Source organism: Symsagittifera roscoffensis, chromosome 7, assembly GCF_963678635.1.
Source record: "Symsagittifera roscoffensis chromosome 7, txSymRosc1.1, whole genome shotgun sequence".
In the NCBI taxonomy this organism is placed as follows: domain Eukaryota; kingdom Metazoa; phylum Xenacoelomorpha; order Acoela; family Convolutidae; genus Symsagittifera; species Symsagittifera roscoffensis.
Window position 1 is genome coordinate 5,911,593 of NC_087068.1, and position 22,438 is coordinate 5,934,030.

The window sequence follows — 22,438 nt, forward strand, 5'->3', positions numbered from 1 at the left end:
AAAAATAAATTATAAATATAAACTTTTTCGAATTTTTTCTCCTTTTTCTCCACTCAAAATTTTAAAGATTTTTCAAAACTATTTATTTTTTGCCAGAGAAGAGCTAAATTAAGCTTCTTTTTAGTAAAATCAAGTTTTTTTAGCCTAAACTTCTAATTTCCTTTTTAAACAAACGTTAATTGATTGTAAACGCTTTACTTGCTCGAAATTAGATGAAAACTCAAATATTTCAAACCGGTTTTTCTCGACTTAAGAAAAAGTTTTGAGAAATGTGGTTTAATGTGGTTCGAATCGCGACTGAAACAATTTTAATATCTAAGTAGTCATGATTTCATTTGAAATATTGAGAATTTATTTCTCACCAAGTATCAAACATTTCCTAAATGATTTTCGGCGCTGAGACACCTGCCAGCGGACTTCAGGGTCCAATGGTGCTATCCTAGGCAGTAAAATATTTGGAGTGACTTTTAACTTTATGAACTACCCAATTGGAATTATTGTTACTATTATATGATATATCATTCAACCCAGTCCGATGATTATTTGTATTACCTGATTTTGCGTGGAAAAAAAACCATATACAAGTTCCTCCCTATTTTCAGTGGTCGGAACAACAAGTGAACATGAAGTTTTATCCATGTATTAGACCCAACTATTAGTTCAAACAACAACTGAATTTCTACATACATTTGATTGACAGAAAAAGAAAAAAAGTGATTTGTTATTAGGAATTTTGATCCGGAGACTACTGGTAGTTCTCATGTGTTTGATCTGGAGCTGTTCTTAAAGTTGTTGCAATGTATCGCATTTCCAGTGAGTTGCCCTAGTTGATTAAGGGAGGTTATCTTGCAAGATCTTGCAAGAATCTTTCAAAACAGCCTCCTTTAAGGCTTCCAAAAAACTCTTTACATGAAGATAAAAGTATGTTTTTCTTACCAGTAGACACTTCATCGGTAGCAAGTGGAAAATATTAATTACTTGAATAAATCAACATTAAAAAGATAGATATAGCTTCATAATAATCAGAACATATTTTGTTATCCGATTTATGTGAAAACATTATACAAATTATCTCAAGCTAATTGACACTAAATTATCAGACATTGATCAAGGCATACATAAACACGCCATTCAAAAGGAATAGTAATTTTCAGCATTTTTGAAAAAATATAAAGCGAAAAGGGAACAAAGTCCAACATTATTGTAGCCAGGACTACGTTATGCACACAAAAAATTAAATTTTGCAGGCCGAATTTTTTTGGAAAAAATTGTTTTCGTACAAAAATAGATTTGCGGTTGAAAAAAAAATTGTTTGCGTACAAAAATAGATTTGCGGTTGATAAAAGTAATGCATTAAAGACAAGTTTTTTTTGTGAAAAAAACTTTACACAAGAAGACAAGTGTACATTTTTGACCAGCAGACACTTCACCAGTAGCAAGTATTAAAAAAATAAATATAACTTCATAATAATAAGAGCATAAATATTTATTCGGATTTTTGTGAACACAACATACAAAATATCTCAAGCTAATTGGCTAATTGACTCTATTTGTCAATATTTTGACCAAAAAATAAAGAAAAATTGAAATTTAACCGCTAGAAGTGCAAAACTAGATGAAACATTTGAACAAAGTCAAAAAACTTGTTTTTGAAATTTTTAATTTGAAATGATTAAATTATAACGACGATCTGAAAATATTTACTTTAAGAAAAACCAAAAATCAAAATAAATATGAACGTTTTCAAAATTTGCGTAACCTAATTTTTTTCCGAGCTTAAACTCAGATTTTTTGTGACCGTAGTCAAGTTGGATCTACACAATTTTTTCTGGTGCTTAATATAAGGATTCGTGAAAATTTCGTAGTTGGTTATCTTGCAAGATTCTAGCAAGATAACCTCACTCTTGCAAGATCTTGTAATATAACCTTCATATTGCAAGATCTTGCAAGATAACCCTCATTTGCAAGAACCTTGCAAGATCTTGCAAGATAACCCTCCCCGATCGACTAGGGTGGTAACTTACTCATTTGCAAGTCATGAACAAGTTCGCATAACGTTTGAAAACAGATATTGTTATTTCACTATAACCATGATCGGGTGTATATTTCACCTCCTCCTGCATTTTTTCTTCGGGATCAGTTTCTTTGATGTTAGCCTCAACATAAGGTTAGTTGATATATGATATGTGAGAAACTTCCTACAATTTCATACAATTCTATATGTTCAGAAAATTGTTTGAAATCTTTATGATAAACATTTTTTTATTTATGAGAATTGTATGGTAGGTGTTTTTCCATAAACCAAAAAACTGATTTTTTGTTGACTAAATATAATTTCTGAAAAAGTTTGGGTTGTGCTTGTAACCGAGCACAAGTGACAAAGAGCTTGGATACCCAGTTTTCGGAATTTGCAACAAAATTAATGTGTCGACAAAATTTACGTTACAGGTATTTGTACGCGGAATCCACTTTCATTTTGGAACATATTTAAGGACTTGTCTCTGGAAACCAGGAACATACAGACAAAAAATTGTGCGCCTATCCAGTACACAGTTTGGCCCATGGACATAATGTCAACGGCGGACAATGTTATCATAAACCTAGATGAAGAACCTAGATTCGCTTCTCCATCGCAATCTGAGACACTTTGATCTACCATTCAACTCTTAACATGAAACTTAGCACAAAATTTTGCGTTATTGTCGGCTCCTACATAAGCATTTTTATATTAATATTACTTTTCGCGATGACCCCATATACCAATACACTAGCTCGGACTGGTACCCACAAAAAAAAAGTATAATCAGTTCATATCAAAATCGAGTTTTTTGACGAGATAGGGTGATTGTTTTTCATTTCTTTTTCAACCGGGAACAGAACGTTACTTGTCAGAGAACTGGCACGTTCGAATCAGTTCCAAAAAATGCTGAGTTGATCTGTGATCGCAGTTTGTTCATTAGAAAAAAATCTTTTCGTCAAAAAATTATTTACTGATAGCATGGTTCCATTAATCAATTTCTCAGTTTAAAATTTAATAGAAAAGATCTCGTCTAAAATTAGTGTTTAATTTGTCAATTGGATTGATTACTATCAAATTCAGCATCACATGCAAACAACTCAAAAACATCACCATATATATTTTTTTTACTTTTTCCAGTGCGCTTCTGATGCAGTTTCACTTCCAAAGCCACACATACCTTATCAATTATTTAAACTCGCCACCGTTTCCTTCGATTTCAAATCATCCGCAAATTTTTTCAATCACTTTTCCACGCGATTGGAAAATTGTTTTAAAAGAAAAACGAACAGAAGCCACTTTTCACCTTTGTGAGCAAGCAAAACGCAAGCAGCCGTAGAAGCGTTTCCTGAATGTTGAATTTTTGATAGTCGAATAATGGCAGCGGTTCAAAACTACAAGAGCACTCTTATGGTTGCTATTTGCTCGTTCTTGTCAAATTCTGCCAAACCATCCAAAACAAAGGAGAATATCCCAAGCAACTCATTTATACTTTAAACATTTAATCTTGTAATTTGGATGATATATTGGACTGAAGATGAAGACTTGGAGAGTGTCTATATCTCAAGAAGGATTTTCTCATTGCAATTTGGCCGTGGAAAAGCACGACGTGAGTCGTTTCTTTATACTGAACTCAAAGTTTCCCCACGTCTAAGCTTTCATACTTTCATGATATTTAGGTTTTTGACGTAACTTAGACAGGAACGCTTAATTTTCGCCCTCTTGATTTGGGAGGAATTTTGTCGTCGAGTGTTTCATAATTTTTTATAACTTTTTTTGCAAAATTTTTTGCTATAGTTTTTGAAATTTATAAAGATTTTTTTGTTTTTTTTCTGAGCAACAGTAACACATTATTCCTAATTTACTTATAATCTAAGCTTCAGTGTTGTGCTTTTTATTACACCGCGCACAAAAATTACAGAAATTTTAAAATCTATTTACGGATCAATTGAGTTATCTCCCGCCAAGCAAAAACGGTAAAATGCTACAAAAAGACGTCGGTAGATGGTTGATGTGTTGATAGCACGCAATCAATTGACCGTTTGAAGGGTATTTGGCATGAGTATCGAGAAAAACTTCATAAAGAAAAAAAATCAAAATTTATTTAAAACTTTTTTTTTTGCAAATTTTTGTTAGGGCTACCATTGCCTCATCGAGGAAAGCGACTTGCCAGGGTTCGTGTTCTAGCCTCGTATCTGAATATGAAAAACTGTTCTCCGCAGCACATTGAATTTGTGTGCAGTAGCTTTTTTCAATTTAGGACAGAAAAAAGTCACTTTTTGTGCCTCAGTTTTTCTTGATTTTTTCACTCGGAATGTAATTTTTAGCTCTCTTCATATCATTCAAACTATTGAGCTATCTCACCCCCCCCCCCAGAAAAAGAGAGGGGGGAATTGCTTAATTGATCCCTAATCCCTATTTACTTTTCAATTCCTTTTTGAATATTGGGCTCGGGAACTGTTTCTATTTGTTCGACACCAGGGGCTACTCTTATTAGTTAGATTCCAAACTTGTAAATGCTTTTGGTTCTTGCCACGAAATGTTTTTTAGGGAAAATGATTTGTTTGTTAATGTGTGTATTTTAATTTTTCTGTCATGGGTTTGTGTTGATGACCGCTCGACTAACATAAAGCTTGACTAACATAAAAGTTTGAAAACCTCAAAATCTAGACTTTAGACTTGAAAATGTCGATACGATGTGAGTTTAAGTCGGCGGTGGCTTTCTCATAGAGTAATTTTGGATAGGGTACACCGTCTGTTAATCACGCTATCTTATTTTGGCCGGATAGATTCGCGCAACTTCTTAGTCTAACACCAATCTTAATCTTACTCTTATATCTCCTAGTCTCAATAGATCTAGTATATACTCGTATTCTTGCGAGGTTAAAGGAGACGAAGAGCAACTGCTTTCTAAATTAAATTTTTCTTCTCTGACTGAAACTATCAATAATTTCAGCTTACAAACATCGTACGTTTTAGTCATGGATCATGATTGGTTAGTTCTAAGTCTTTTACAGTGATAGTTATCAAGAATATAATTGGATATATAAAATACTTGTTTTGAACTGGTTTCATTCCAGATTTTCAGTTTTAAAACTTTTATGCTAGTTGATACACCGCCGTTTGTGTTGTTTCAGAAGGTGCTGTTCGAGTGGTCAGCTGACACTGCCTCCCAGAACTATGGAGTCACCCAGGTACCCAATACTTTTATTTCATATAATATCATGCATATAATATCATCAATACTTTTACAACAGATAGTATCATATAGTATCACTTTGAAGAACCCACTGCGTCATCATCTCGGCCAAGTCATTGTACCATTGGTTCATCTTTGCATATAAATGTACGAATGAGCCTAATTTCTATATGACTAGTCCCCAAAACCAGAAAAGAAGGATCACACGTGAGAGCTGTTCGCATTAAATTATGGATGGTCCATTTTTTGTTTGATTATTAATTTTTTAATTGATTATTAACTATTATCAACTAATTATCCAACTGGTCAGTATCTGTCCAGGTGATTGAGAGTGACTCTGGAGCTGATGTGTTCGCTGTGCCAAATGGAGTCTGCTTTGACCTCGACTCCAACTGCTCTTTCCTCTGGCAACCCAGACTGGCACCAACCGTCTTCTTTTTTGTCTGGTTGGTGAAATTAATTGTAGTTTTGTTTGATGAGTCATACCCTATTGACGCAAAGATATTCATGACTTGTTGTGTAGTTGAACATGGCCCAATTTCAGGAAAAATTCTCATATTTAGTATGTTTTCCTAATTTAAGGAGTTCAAACCCCTGACTTTTAAGCATTAAGCATAAGACATTAGAAATTTTTAAGCATAAAAATTTTTAAGGGCCCGTTGGCGCCGAAGTGTAATAACTTTAATGGGATAGCGTGGGCCAGAAAAATGCAAATTTCAAAAAGATCGTTTATTGCATTTTTTTGCAAAAATTCCCAATTTTCCGAAAGTTTCAATTTTTCCAGGAAAAAAATAGACAATTTTTTTTTATGGATACCAGGGATATGGCAGTAATATTTAAACTCTGGTAAGATCTCTAAGAATTTGAAAAAATCATTTTTACATACATCTTGTGAAAATTTTATACGTATCCTAAAAAGCGTATACATGTAAGATTCATTTACAAAAAAAAGAATTCTGATGAAAATCCAAGTGGAACGCAAAATTGGCAAATACCTACAAACAACCCTTCAAGGATAAATTAGCTGCAAGGTCCAAATTTTTGGTCAGCTGATATCAAGTGCCTCCATGGGCGGTCGCATGGGATCGAAAGTATCCTCATAGTGAAACTATTCCTGTTGTACTTTGAATAATGAAAACATATAACAAAAAAAAGACTTTTGCTTTTTCAATAAAAAATTCTCTATATAGCTAATTGAAAGTGAGGGCAGGAGCGGATGAAGGATTTTGTCGACCTTTTGTCGACCTTTTTTTTAGGTCGGCCAAACTGATTTTCCGAGCAGTCCCAGAACACTAAAGACCAAATTTTGGTCAAAATTGATGCGCCGCAGGCAAATTTAAAAAAAAACGTCTTAAATGCGGTTTTGGGGCTTTTTATTAGAAAATTTTGACGCGCTCCCTTTGAAAACTAATATATATGCCATGACAATGATAGTGTGTGAGGATGAGCTCTCACTTGACCTCTAGCTTCAGGTCTACCACAACCTGACCGAATTTGGCTGCAATAGTGGTACCACGTGAAAGTTCTAGTCGCAAAAAAACGGCCTTGAGTCGGAAAAAAGAGCTTCGCTCAACAAAATAACACAGTCTGGAATGTGGGGAGATAATAACAATGGACTATCCTCGACAGGACTGTTAAGGGCTACTGATAGATCCTCTGCAATTCGCAGGAACTACATTATTGGCGCATTTAGAAAAATTTTAGGGTTGGTCGGCCTAAAATGGATGTCACAAAATAATACCAAAGGGAGGACCCTTTGGTGGTTGGTGAGGGCATCGAGTTTCTCAGGGAAGGGCGTCCAAACCCCCATCGCCCCTAAATCCTACCCTGAGGGCGAGTGATGCGAAGTTTATTAGTATGATGTATGATGCCCCAATTTTACTATTTTTTTTACATTAGTGTGCTATTTTAAACTAATTTTTGAAGGTTTATTTCAGGTGATTACTCAAAAAAATTCATGAAAAATTTTTTTAGGTTCTAGATTTTTTCACCGATGGTGAAAACATATGTGGTACTTGGATAGCTACGGGCTTTTTTTTGCCTCACATAGTTTCAGCGAATAGCTGATTAAGTTATCGTGTAGTTGTGTAATGCCGTATTTAATTATTTTTTTGTTTCCTTATGTGATGTGTAGCAGCAGCAGCTCCTTGGTCATGTCAGCGTCAGTGTCAGAACACAATCTGTTCACACCCGCCCTCACCTGTCGATGTCCCCCCACTCGAGAAACAGAGACTTTGAAAGGGGGAGGGGGTATGTGTGCATTCTCCAGTCAGCACATGCGAGTGCAGAGAGACACGAGTCCACTCTTGGTTGAGACAGTAGATGGGGAGGGGGAGGGGGAGGGGGAGGGGAGTAACTGCACACGACTTTACTCTTGTCACTTTGGACTCACTCAGCAACAGGGACTCACCAAGTGCCTCAAGTTAGAACAGGGGGATCTAATATGACTCAAAAAGATACCAGCATTCCTAGAAACTCTGAACTTACGTCGGATCCCCTTAACATTAACCCCACACTCTATTTAAACGTACACCTACAAAAGGCCAACATCCCTCCCTCGCAACATAATAAATGCAGCTATTGCAGCTCTTAAGATCGAAAAGGTATGAGATGAAGTTTACTGTGGCATCGAAATGGAATTATTTCTCCTCGATTGACATCAAAGGTTTCTGATAAGATATTGAACGAAATTGTATGATAAGCATTGCTCCATATATAAAAGTTGTATGATGAGCATTTTTGGTCAGGCCAGGATTCTTTTAGTGACTGTTTAAGACTGGAAGCGTTAAGAAGAACTGGAAAGAGAAACAGAAATGCTTTTAGGCCTCTCAAGATGCATGAAGGAAGTGTGAATAGATACGAGATACCACGAGAGGAGAGCCAGACTTACGTCATCATTGCGTCACACTTACGTCACACAGACACAGACACAATGGTGGAATTGAAACAGTGGAACTATTGCGTAATCGAGGTGGAGGACAATCCTATTGAACACTTGCTCACTCTAAGTGACGACGATGGGGGGAGTGGGAAGGTGATCAGAGTTGGGGAGGGGGACCGAGTGTGGTTCAGATGGGACAACTGTCCCCTCCCGCAGTCTGTGTTCCAGGTGGACATGGCCACCAACCCCAAACACACTCGTCTGTTCCAGCGCAAAATCAACTCACAATTCACGGCTCATTTAGAAAGGTCACCAAAGTTCTCAGATTTCTTAAACTATATAAAAAAGAATTGCCACCCATATGAAAGACTATCTCAATGGTTAAGCATGTGTGAATTTTGAACATAGTGACGGATCTCCCCCTTTTTTTCAAAGGGGAGAAAAAGATAAAGAGATCCGAGCTCTATACCATAATAAAATGAGCGTATAGGATTAGAACGTGCAGACAAACACAATTATTCTCGAAAAAAATGGATCTCGCTCTATGCTGAAAAACACTTTTGAACATTTTTCAGGAAAAACAAAAAGATAAACTGTACTATACTATCTTGAAAAAAAAAACTGGCAACGCGCTTCGATAATCGCCGTTCGAGCTTCTCTCATACAGTTAAGTTTTCATCAATGAATAATCATAGATGTGGCTGCAGAAGGCTATTCACTGCCATTGATTAATAAAGACAAATCCCAGGTAGCTCTTTCCGATATTAGCATGTTCTGCCTCTAAATTATTATCAAATGTGTGGGCATTTCATTTTACTTTGCTTCAGAAGCCATTGTGCATGGCCTAAAAAAACAACCCGAAAAAATTTGTTGAAATGATGTTTTAATTTTTCAGCACCAGCGGTCTGTGCTGTTTTGTCTTCAAACAGTCTGGATTTTTCCACTTCGCAGTGGCTGAGAATTCATCCCAGATCATCTCTGTTGAGGTCACGAGGCCACCTGTGTCGCACTCTGTCGAACTGCAGTCTCAAAAAGGGGGCAGGGGAGATGTCCTGGAGGTGGAGTTGAACGACTTTGTGAAATTGTGTTGGGACAGACCTGTCCAGCTCTCTGGTCACACATTTCACGTGAAAGAGAGTCCACTAAAAGAGGAGGAGTTTATCGATTCCACCGAAAGCGGCACTAACGGTGAGTGGTGAAAATTATCCCAGGAAAAACCACATATCTCACTCAACTCGTTTCAAAACTCTGAGATGGATATTTGCGCGAATACCTCAATAATTGTTTTAAATAGCCTTCAATATTATAGCTCCACAACGAATCACTTGAAGGTAGACTTTGGTGACAGTTTCCAAAATTCTCCTGGACTCTTTTAATAGGTTTTCATTAGAAAAGTGTCATCAGTTTTTCCACGTTTTTACAAAACTGTAGATACGCCACTGAACAGAACTCGTATAGTTCAGTGCTGTTGAATAAAATAAAACATAGGACGAGACTTAAAATGAACAGAGGTAGATCCAAAGAGAAGATAATGAGTTTTTTTTCGTAGAGTTCAAATTAAGCTGAACATTTTTTCTATACAGCCCAGTAGTTGGCTCTGTTTTGCTTTTAGAGTATGGCGGAATAGGAGACAGCATGTGTAAAGTTATGGGGGAGGGGCTGAGCAAGAATGAGTTGGATGTGGTGGGGACTGCTTTGATGGGGGGTCGTTTGTCTCTCAGGATGGAGAGGGGAGGAGTGTTTTCCTATTGCATCTACCCCCTCAGCAGCCAAATGGCCATCACAGTCGCCGTGCACTCACAACAACCAATTACTCACCGTATACAAGTGAGTCACGGAGTCGAAAAATATGAGTTTTTTTTTCAAAATATATGTTAAATTTCACCTCATGGTCATAAGTTCAAAAAATACAAGTAATTTACGCAGGTAGCTGCATGTAACTGCCGTTCACTAAATTTTTTTGCCGGTATCTTCAGCCAATCAGAACACACCATTTAACACGCAGTGCTATAAAATTTGAATCCGGTTTAGACAGTGTTGATTTAAATTAACCGGACAAAATGAATACATCTTGAAATTTAAAACGCAGTTTTCTCAAATTGGTTTGATTATAGACAAAAAATGAGGAGGGCCAATTTGCTTAAAATTTTAACAGAACTAACATGATCTAATTTACTTGGCAAAATTTGGGCTTATAAATTTACCCCAAAAACGATCATTTTTGCTTTGTTTACTCACCCAAAATTTACTCCAAACCTATTTATTCATTTAGTGATAAAACTATATCAATGCAAACCTCTTATGTAGCCTAACAAAATTTAAACGATGTATATTTTTCTCAATTTTGTATAAACATACTTATTTTCGTTTGATAGACAAAAAATGTCATTTTTACTATATAAAACACCAATTTGTTTAAATGAAAACATTTACAAACTTTTTGCGCCCTTTTCTGACTCTAAATTTTGTTGGGTTATAATAGGTTTGCATTGATATAGTTTTGTCATTAAATGAAAAAATAGGTGGTTTGGAGTAATTTTTGATTGACTAAACAAAGCCAAAAATGATCGTTTTTGGGATACATTTTTTAGCCGGAACTTTGCAAAACAAATTGGACAAATTTAACTTTGTTAAAAAATTAAGAAAGATTTATTTTGATCATTTTTTGTCTAGAATCAAACCAATATGAGATATAAGCGTTTAAATTTCAAGTTTTGCTCATTTTGTCCGGATAAATTAAATCAGCTCTGTATAAAGTTATACGTTCTCCAAGTTTAACTCTGGGATATACTTATTACAAGGAACATCAAATTTACGAGGAACCATGCCAAAATAAGTGGCCTTTTTAGGCGGAAAAAAGGCGGAGTATCTGAGAACTTTTATTATCAGAAAGGTTCAAACACGTTTGATATTGTACTGCACGAACATGAGTTTGAATACAGTTTCATCCAAAATGGTGTTTTCATGGTGTAGAAACGAACTAAGCACAGAGAAAAACATTCAGCAGAAACTGAGATGTAGATAGTGCAACCAAATAAATGCCGTCAAAAACGACTAAATAAGACAAAATGGCCACGTGCTGTTATTTTTCTCAGAAAAAAGAACGTTTCGCAAGCGTATCGGCATACGTCAATTTCGTAGAAAAAGAGCGCCAAAACGCTTCGAACATCTATACAGAAAAAAGCTGGAAACAACGAAAATCGGCGGAAAGAAGCGCGGCTCCAATTTGATGTTCCTAATTTTTACCAATATCTTATACTAGTCTGCTAATTTGTGAGCCTGATAATAAGTTATTATGATTAAAACTGATGAAGTAAAAGACCTCAACGTGACCTGTATAGGAAAGTGTATTTTTTGATCCACATTGTTAAGCACTAGTTTTTTGCAATTTATAGAGCAAACAGGAGTGGATCTAGCATTTTTCAAAAAAATTTTGATGTTTCAGCTCGACCAAAAAGATTTTCTGAGCTTTCCCAACTTTGAGATCCTTTTGATTTCTGCGCCGTATTTTTTGCGTTTCTGTTTTAAGGTGCTTTATGGAACAATTTGACCAAAAAATTGCGTTTTTTGGCGGGCCCTCCCCCGTCAAAATGACTACATGTATATTTTGGCGCGAAAGGCTCCTTTAGGAAAATTTGAAAGTAAATCGGTCAAAAATGGAGGCCTTAAATTTGTACTGAAGGAAAATCCTTTGGGTCGGCACTGGTCAATTCCTTGAGGGAAGAGGGGCATCTGCCCACCTTCCTAAATCCGTTACTGTAAGGAAACAAGTTAATCACACGACCGCGCCAATCCAATAAACTCAAGACGTTAGAAGATTCACGTTTTCAGCCTGAAAACCTCATACTATTGCCAAATTTAGATTGGTTCTCTAGTGCGGACATTTTTAAAGTTAAATTTATACGTAAAGGTGAAAATTGCTGATAAAATATATCAACGCGACCTTTTGTATCAATGCAAACACAACAATTTAAACCACCTCACCAATCATGCTCAATTGAACTGAGGCAGGTTTTTTTGATGCAAGTAAAACAATGCTTTTGTTCCTTTTTGCATGAAATTTTCTGCAATTTAAACCGCCTCACAAATCATGCTCAATTGAAATGAGGCAGGTTTTTTTGATCCTAACAAAGAGTTGATTTCGTTCCCTTTTGCATAAAATTTTCTGTAGATTTTAATTGTCAAAAAAATATTTTTCAAAAAATTTATTTTTCAGAAGTATCATGGATCTCTTTATCATTTTTGTTGTGACATCCAGTAATTAAATGCTTTTATAGTTAAAATGAAAAAACTTTGGACTCATCCGGTTGCATCTATCATCAGAAATAGCAAATAAAAATATTTAATTAGTTCTTTAACCAGCCAGTTATAACAAAGTAACAGTGTTTTTAAAACAACCATTTTCACAAAAATTTTGGAAACAGATTTCAACTATATTTGACTAGTTTCAAAAAAAAGAAAACATCTGCGACTACTTTCGATTTACATGGCGTTTGAAGACAAGAAAAAGTCATTTTTGAGCAGTCTCTTCAGGCCTAAGCGTCAAAATTTTTCGGCTGATAAATTTTAACACTTGTCAACTCTCTCAGAAAAAGGATCTATAAGAAGATTTCTCAATTACAATTGTGGTAAGCAAGCGTTATCAAACGGGAATCTAGACTTTTTTCGGAATAACAACTTGTTTCGCAGACTCACTTGAATCACTTGTATCTTTGTTCATGATGAATAGAAAGTTCTATGCGTTTCTAGCCTGCAGATGAAGAGTACGCCTAGGACTCCAAAATTTGTGGGTTCGAATTTGACCAGGAACTGTTTTTTTTTTCAAACTGGAAACATTCTTTTAACAAAAATTTCGGCTTTTGATTTGTCTGATTATGTTTTGTCGACTTAGTTGCGACATCGTAGAACTAATTTTTTTGTATTTAATTTTCAATAAAATTGCGTACAACAACTGATTTCGTATATTTTGTCGTTTTTGCTTAAAATTTTTACTCTGCTTTGTGCTTCATTACGGATCGCACATAATGCCATAATTTTATAATTTCTAGAATAAAAATTATAATTCAAAAATGTTTGTGACAAAAATATATTTACGGTTCTACAGGAAATTATTTAAACGCGTCAGCTTCAGTTTCCGCAAAAAAAAAACGTGATTCCAGGCAACATTTTGAATGTTTTCAGATTACAATTATTTGAGGAGTTTTTGGTCTTTCTTAAGGATCTAGCGGCTTTTTTTCCTGCCTGCTAGCTTTCACTGCTAATTTTTTATTGCAAGTGTACCTTACATTTATGTGTTTGCATGGCATGGAGCAATCAATGTCAGAGTGAGTCGAAATAGCTAAATTAGTGTTAGTGTGAGTCATAATAGCGTCAATACATCAAAAAACTTTCAAATATACTGATTTTCAATTTATGACTGAATGCTTTTGATATCAGCCTTTTTCATAGCAAAATTTTTGGTTCGTTTACGGTTTTAGTCGCAACCTGAATTTTCAACAAGTTTAATTTTGCTCTGTATACCTTTTCGGTGCTGAATTTGAGCTCACAACTGTTCAACATGGTAAGAAAATTGAATCGATTGAATTTTTTAAGACTTATTTTTTAATTATTTAATTAGTAATCAATTACACTTTTTGAGGCTTGTAAAATTAAAAATTAATACATTTATCGACATTTTGATTTAGCCAAAAATTTCACGGAATGCCGAGACAGGTTCTTGCATTTATTTAAAGCAATCTGATCTCAATACGTTATTGAAATATAGACGAATAAAAATTTTTGTCTCTCATGGGTTTTGTTCGTTCCGGGGATTTTTTTTTTTTGAAAATTGTCGGTTTTTTGAAAACTATTTTAAAAACTTTGCCAGATGTAATTGCGGTTGGCTAATGCAACGATACGATAATTTTTTAAATAATTATTGCTGAATGTTGTAAGAACCGCATAAGATGTTAGAACTTAACAGTTAAAAATTAACAACAAAAATCCAAGAATATTCTGAACGTTTTAACAAATATATGTTTAGATGTCGGCCGAAAATGAGCAGACACAAGTGGTGAAAATCAGCCCAAATGACTCAGTAGTTTGGCAGTGGAATTCCAATGCAGAAGTATCCATCGTTGAAATAACCCAGCAGGGCAAATCTATGAAACGGGGCTTCAAAAGCGGACCGCCTAGACTCGGACCCGCTTTGTTCACACACCAGTTTCTCAAAACTGGCGTGCATTATTTCATAGACAAAAGTAGTCCCACTAAATTCGGAATAATTGTGGTGGGTCAGCCCAAGTGTCGCATTCATAAAATCCCAACTGGACAGTTCTTGGGGAGTAAAATGACCCAGAGGAAAGGAGGCGCCCAGTCGGTGGTCCAGACGGTGCCTGGCGACGTGGTCATGTGGGTCGCCGACAGCTGTTCGGATTTTGAGATTTATCAGCTTGATCAGTTGGGATCAGTGCAAAAAGCAAAGTTGCGAAGTGCGATGGAATGTATTCCGAGGTAAGTATAACATTGGTTCAATCATCATCACACGCAAATACGTCGAAACTTTGCATTTTGATTTGTCCATAGGATAAGCTGCCATTCATGAAGAAAGAGTTTTAAAATAATTTAACTTGACCTCATCTGACTGACGTTTCTTGCCGCTGGTAGATTTTGTGTTTTTTGGGATCATTTTGTACAAGACAAAATATATCTTAACGGCCTCAATGACATCACAACAATGTTGATTAGATTTTTGACTGTGAGTAAAATATTTGGTGGTTAATTAATACAACCAACTTCAATTTTTTTTGTCATTTTTATGCTCTTAAGTTTTTAGCTTCAGTTCACTCATTCAAATTAAAACAATTCAATTATTTCAACCTCAACAAAGATTTCTAATTCGATTTTTTGTCAGCCTACTTTTGGAAACATTTAACTTGTAATTAAAAAAAGTCGGGATGTTTGAACTCTTAACACCTGATCTAATATTTAAGTGCTAGTATTGAGTTTTTTTTTCCAGACGAGCAGTTGCGTATCCTGTAACAAAAGACGGTCTCCACGTGCTCGGCAGTCCCTCTTGGTCCAACTCTAAAACTCAAACAGATCTTGAAGAGCGGAAATCCAAAAGTGGCGGAGACTTGAATGAACTGCAGCTGACGCCTGTAGAATTCACTACCTGGACTAACACATGTGCCCTGCTGGTGGACGAGGGCAACTCTGGTCACGTGGTGCGGGTGTCGAGGGGGGAGGGGTTCCAGCCGCACGTGGTCACTGTACAGAAGGGTTCCTCTGTCTATTGGGTGTGGGACGACGGGTGCAATAAGCATAATGTGTTCAGAGTCGAACCTCCTGATGACAAGGTAGCAAAATAAAAAACCAAAATTTCTTATTTTTTTCAATTTCTTAATACCATTTTGAAAATATTTCGTGATTAGTTATTGCCTTTTAAGGAAGCCAGCCGAGATTTTTCCAAAATGGCTGCCGCAAATCATCAGTCATCAAATTTTTTGCCTGCCTGTTTATACCGCGTTTTATTTTTCAATTTTTTTTTGACAGCATCAATTTTTCTAAAGGTTTCCCAAAAACTTCAGTTTGTGTATAAGCCGCCTTCTCTATTCAAAGTTTTTGAATAGTCAAAATTAGTAAATTAACAAACTGTTCGATCGCAGTTCTAGGCTTTGGTTTTTTGAAAGTATCCAAGGAAACTACATAATCCCAAATTGTAGGGTCATCTCAACTTTTGTTTGGTGCAATCATATTCTGTTGCCTGGTGTTTATTGAGTGTCGTAACTTCTCGTCGCTTGTTTGTTTGTTCAGCTGTTTGGATCTCTCTTCTCGGATATCTCCGACTACGAGGAGTGTCCACCTGACCTCCCGTGCACTGTTCGATGAAGTTTTGTGTTATGATGTAATAGATAATCGCAATATGTACTTATTACATAATCAGTATGTGTAACTCTTGAATAACAGGAGTGAACTGACCAACACATAACTTCGCTTTTTGTTCATGTCGAAGCGTTCGGATGAAAATTAGATTTAATGTTTCATCTCACTTTGATATGTACTCTATCTAAATTGTTTGACATTTTCAATTAATATATATTTCGAATCTCATTAATTAACCGCCGCCAGTATTGTGCTACTAATTGCAAAATCCGCATAACCATTTGGCTATTTCTCTATAGCGCGGTATTATTTTACTAGGTGCTATAGGGGAATTTGGGGGAATAGTAAAAAATTCTATTTTTCTTATCTAAATATAAGCTATTATACCCGGGTCGAGATCCCGCTCAAAAACCGCTCAAGATATGAGCGGTTTGAGCGGTTTTTCAGCAAGATTTGAGCGGTTTGGGCGTTTTTTTTTGGAAAAACAGCTCAAACAGCTCAAATCTTGCTTAAAAACCGCTCAAAAACCGCTCCTTTCTTGCGGCGATTTTTGAACGGTTTTTCAAGCAAGATTTGAGCGGTTTTTATGCGGTTTTTGAGCGGTCTTATAAAGAAAACCGATTAAAACCAACAAAAAGGCCTGGAAAGGTAATGTGACCCCGGGTTGACCTCCATAAACCGAAAAAGCTTATCTTACATTTCCCCACACCGAAAATGCTAATCATACAATTGCCTGCATCAAATGTATGAAAGAAGCATTTTTGGTCAACCCACGCTAAGATGCAGTTGAAATACTATCTACAATTTAAAAAAAGTGCTTAACCGTTCTCAAATCAAGCAAGATTTTTTTCGATGTCCTGACCAAAAACAATGTGAGTGACTTTTTTCAAATGCTCGAGCAAAATAACCACTGGAAAATATGTAAGATTTGAGCGGTTTGAGCGGTTCTTTTAAACAATTACGCTCAAAATCTTGATTCAAAATGAGCGGTTTGAGCGGTTTTTGAACGGTTTATCTAAAAAACCGCGTAAGATTTGAACGGTTTTGAGCGGTTTATCTAAAAAAAAACGCTCAAAAACCGCTCAAGATTTGAGCTGTTTTTGAGCGTTTTTTTTAGATAAACCGTTCAACAACGCTCGAATCTTGCTTCAAATTAGGTGAAAAATCTCGACTCGGGTATTCCCTTTTTAGCCTATATTTCAATTATCCAAATTTTAAAACAACTCGATAAAAAATTGAGCATTTGGACTGTTTCGACTGCAATCAAAATGCTATTCAGATGCTTATGTTTCCTAAACTTTTTCGCAGCAGGCGAGTTTTTAAAATAAAATCGTACCGAAAATGTACTGTATTGTATTATACTTACCATATTATCTAATGTGTTGTGATTGTAGAAATGTGTAGTTGGGGTCAATGGGGAGTTGGGGTTCTCCAGTGGGGCTCCAATAGGACAGAGGGGGGCATTTCTGCACTCATTCTACAGGGCCGGCATCTTTCATGTTTCTTCAGAAGGCTGTCCCCAACACACCTGTGTCATCAATGTACTCGACACTGGTGAGTGTTCGATTGATTGCAGGGTGAGTAATTTAGAAACTACTAACTGGGGTGACCTTCAAAGGTACAATTTTTTCATTTTCAATCACTTAAAAATAATGAAGTTGGCAAAGTCGTCTTCAATTTTGATATATTTTTCAAAAACCCATGTCGTTCAAAACCACTTTTTATTGCTGCTGTAATATTTAACAAATAAATCAAAATTGCAATTTTTTTATACCCTTGCAATAAGCAAGGGAATTGCAATCGGGTACTACACTTTTCTTTTTTCCCGTAGAGATAACTTTGTTCACAATACTCTCATCCATCTCCTAGACTCATTCATCTACCGGGCGTTTCTGTTGCAACAGACATGTTTTGAGCATATTAGCATTTTAAACATACGACCCAATCGAAGTTTGCTTTTCACGTTGGTTGTAATATACCAACTTGATTTGTTAAAGTTTAATGATTTTTTTAATTGCCTTTTTTTGGCTTGATAGGTCTCGGCTTGGTTTTATACCGACTTAGTGGCCTTTCATTGCGTCGATTGATGTCAGAAAAAGGTTTCGTGTGCGTGTTTGTATGTGTATGTATGTTCATAGGGAAAGGGGACTTAAAGGGATTTTTTTAGCAAATAACTTTTTTGAATTTTTTATGAAGGGTTTCTGCTCGGGTGTTTTTGGCTTTGTTATCACTTGGCAATCATAATGTCAGTTTCAATCAACCATCTGACACATGTGGCGTAGAGGTAACACAATGCTTGAGAAGGCAAAAGCTTTTATTTCGAATTAGCACGCGATCAGTTTTTTGCAAACTAGAGTTTTTGTGCTTTTTCGGATTATTGTCCGTTTGCTTATTTTCATCGGCTTAGTTCCCGTAGCCTATTTTTTGAAGATTCAGTTTTCCTTTAACATCCATTCTTGAGACAAAAAAAAACAGGAATTCAATTCCAGTCGAAACCTGTTTTTTTTTGCAAACTGAACATTTTCTCTGTCTGCTTACTTTTGTCGGCATAGTTCCGCAGAAGATACTCTTTTTTTAAAAATCGACTCTTTAATGGTAGATTTTTTAAGTGAAAGTTTTTAATGGTAGAATTAAAAATTTTTTAAATATTGTTCACTTTTATTGCAATTGTTGGTAATTATTTTTTGACAATGATTTTTTTTTTCATTTTATTTTCATCACAAGTATTTATTTTATTATCACAAATAATGTGAAGCGCAGAGTTGCCTCTGTGTGATTTTTTTGTATCCCATTTTGTTCTTTTTTATTGGTGAGAAAATCATTTCAACTTTAATAGTTTGAAAAAGCTTCTAAGACAAAAATTACATCAAGTAGCTCTCAGATCATATTGGTAAAAAAGCACTTCTATACAATAAGCACTTCTAACTTGCTTAAGTTATAGAAATGTTTGATACGCGGAGTCAATCACAAATTTTTCCAGAACACTTCGCCTGATTAAGTTTGATTTTGATAAAAGTTCAGCAAAAGAAGAAAAGAATGATCCAGTTTTAAAACTAATACTTGATTTCATTAATCCAATGTTTTTATCAGCTGCTTACACAAACTGCAGCTGGCAAAAATCTTTTTGTCAATATGATTTTGGTTCTACCAAACGTTCATCTGTTTTTTAAGAGGTGGAAAATAGAAAAAATATCCGGAGTAACCCAATTACCATTTGAGGCATCAAAAGTTCTTTTTGGTTAAAACTTGAAAAATTTATTCCAAAAAAAATCAACCACACAACCTTTTACAAAACATCTACCACACGCAATTTGAAGCTCAGAGTGATGTTCTTCTCCCTCAGAAACTCGCTATTTAACCTAAATAGCTCCCTCAAGTCATGCTGAAAAAAATTCTGAGCCGAAATATTTTAGTGCATTTTCTACCAGCTGATAAAAAAATAATGCATGCAGTACTTATCCCAAATTTGCTAATTGAAAACTTTGAAAACCTCGTACTTTGACAAAAAAAAGTTGCAGGTAAAATTTTTTTCATAAAAATTGAGCTCAACGCAATGATATTTTTCAGATAGTTAAACGTTTTTCTTCAGACAAGCCTGATTACAAAACAAAATCGGCTAGAGTACAAAAAATTTACAAAGAAGCTACAAAAACACAAAATCATGTGCCGCACAAAAACTTTCTGTTAATCATGCCAGTTTGAATCATTATTCTGTTTAAAATGATTCGATGTATCAAAACATTTTGAATAATTAAACATCAATGAGTAACAATACTTGTAGATTACCTTGCGAATCATTAGATCAACAGAAGTTTGTGAGTTATGCAACTCGAAATACCGTTTTGAATGACAACCGCTGTCTAGGGTGAATTACTGTTTTATTCCAGTTTCGTTGTCGATCACTAAAAGTTACAAAAAAAATTGTATTCCGATGTCATGTATAGGGTCGCAAGTGGTAACATACCAAAACCCATTTCTTAGTAATTTGATAAAAAAGATATTACATTAACTTATATGTCGTGTAAAAAAACTATTTTAATTGTTGGTAGGATGCCAAATTGTTCACTGTATAGGCGCAAAATTTGTTGTCTCTAGGTCACTGGAATCCAGAGACAACTTTTAAACTTTTTCAAACAGTAACTGGTTTCCACTTTATAGATCTTAGTCAATTTCAAGCTCAAATACGGGTAATTTAACGTTGTCGGCACATTGTGTCACGGATTCCGTGATGAGCGAATATAGCTAATAATTTGGAATTCAACAAATATGATTGGATTTCCTAAACTTTAAGCGGATTCCGCAAGTGAAAGCGAATTTTGCGGATTCCGATAAAAATGATACCAATTCCGTCGTAAGGATTCCGCTTACAGTTGCGGATTTCGCGATTGCGTAAAATTAGGATGCACATATGTAATTATCTGCTTGCGAATTCCACAAACAGTTCCGGATCCTTCAATTTTTTTTGCGAATTCCGCAATTTTTATTTGCAAACTCGTTTGTTTTTGGAGCAATTTTCAGGTAAATGTTTGTGAATTAAAAACAGTGAAGAAGATCAAAGAAAACTAGCAATGTTACGGATTCCGCAACAAACCTTTTTTGGCCTGTTGCGCAATCCGCTTAAAAATCACAAAACACACAGTTTGGCCTCGTAATGGTTTGCGTTTTAGTCTAGCGTTTTAAACAAACGTGCAAAACTTGAATGTTTCGCATTGTTTTGTTTTTTAGTAATTACTTGCAAAGGACAAATTTTACATATCTTCCTCCCGTTTTGGTCGTTCGTCATTAAAAAATTACATCCAAATTTTTATGTATCAAATGTGCAAGTGTAGATTATAAACTTTTCTAAAAATGATATCAAAGTTCGGCTCTTTTTCCTTTCCCCCCCACCTGCAAATTTTTACATGTAAATTTGATGACCACATTGTCCGATTGTTATGAAAATTTACATACAGACTAATAAGGCCACTACAAACATATTTGGTCTTCATACTCAACCTCGTAAAACCACTCGTTACACTAATAAGTTGAAACTGGCGTGAGGTGGGGGGGGGGGGGGAAGGAAAAAGAGCCCAAAGTTCATTTCCGTCGTAAATTTTGCACAGCCAGTTCATTTATAGTTAAATTGAACAGTTTGTAACTCTATTATTATTATTTTTTGACGCCATACCTTTGCACTCACGCTAAAATTCTGCGGCTGCTCTACAATCTGACACAATCAAGAAATATACCTCACGTCAAATTGTGATTGGCGCTGATTTTATTTTTGTCGGCAGTTGTTTTTAACGTCAATAATGAATTAAATCCGCATTTTCAGCGATTTAACTTATTTATATAATTATTCAACCATCTTAAGAAGACCAGTCTAGAATATCACCATTAGACATATAATGTCCGTTTTGCAGACATCGTGTATACGTTCTTTGACTGTGGTGCGTGTGTTTAGAAAAAGAAGCGCCTGTTCCCTACTTGAGTGGCGGAAGTGACCAAGCAGGTGTAAAAGGGGATTATGAGGATGATGATGGGGATGACATGGATGGGAGCATCAGCGGTGCAGTTGGGGGGAGAGTGATAGTAGTGGCAGTGGGACACAGAGTATATCTGAAGACCACCAATCGGAAAAATAGACACAAAAAGCACCCTAGAAATGAGGGGGGAGCTGATGTCGAGATGGGGGAGGGGGAGAGGGAGGTAGAAAAAGAAGACGAAGAAGAAGGAGAGGAAGACACTTTCATTCTGTATACTCTGGATGGAACCAAGCCATGCTTCACAACTGGCATCAAGGTACAGTAACCATATACACCCGACAGCAGCCAAGTCAAAAAGTCATAAAGTCAAAAAAGCACACAAGTTAAGATCCTCCTCCGCACTAAAAGCTGTTGCTGTTTAGGGTGAAGTTTTTGACTTGATTGGTTGTGTGTTGGAAGTTCTAGACAATCAGAATCAGTCGTTTTACACGCAGCACTAAACAAAAAATTCAATTTGATTTATTATTGAGTTTAAGAATCTTAATTTGGTCTTTGGACACGCAGGGGGGGGGGGGGGTAACTTGATTCCTCGCTCACTCAGACAGTCAGTCAGTCAGTCACTGTCGGCTAGGTTACACTATTGAAATATTTATACGGAAACAGTTTCATAAAATGCAAAGGAACGTTTTAAAACAGACAGCACCTTAAATTCAGTTTGAATTCATTTAAATTTGCGAATAAAAATTCTGTTTTGTGAAGCAGAAAATAAGGCGAACATTGAGATCGATTCAAGTTTTTTTTTTGAATTCTCTGCGCAGCAGATCTTAATTCCTCTCAATTGTTGTACTTATTAATATGTGATCAAAGCAGATGTGTTTTCCTGACTTTTTTCACTAGAGTTTATCTGGCTATAGGTGCCTGGCAGCAGGTAAACTTTTCCAATTCGTAAAGATTAGATAAATATTTTATTCAAAATCTACTTCAGTCAAACTATATAAAATCATCAAAACTCC

The 22,438-nt window shown here is 35.7% G+C and overlaps 2 protein-coding genes across 6 annotated transcripts in view; one reads left to right on the forward strand and one right to left on the reverse strand.

Moving 5' to 3' along the window:
* The window catches only part of LOC134851749 (14-3-3 protein homolog 1-like), a 524,146-nt gene that overhangs the window by 474,278 nt on the left and 27,430 nt on the right, over positions 1-22,438 (reverse strand). The window lies entirely within an intron of this gene.
* Positions 14,341-22,438, forward strand: part of LOC134851743 (uncharacterized) — a gene marked incomplete in the record, with an annotated part of 109,728 nt that continues 101,630 nt past the window's right edge. Inside the window, 4 exon segments of the mRNA XM_063867961.1 lie at positions 14,341-14,589; positions 15,095-15,434; positions 17,355-17,514; positions 21,404-21,741. Coding sequence (XP_063724031.1) covers positions 14,426-14,589; positions 15,095-15,434; positions 17,355-17,514; positions 21,404-21,741 — 1,002 coding nt within the window.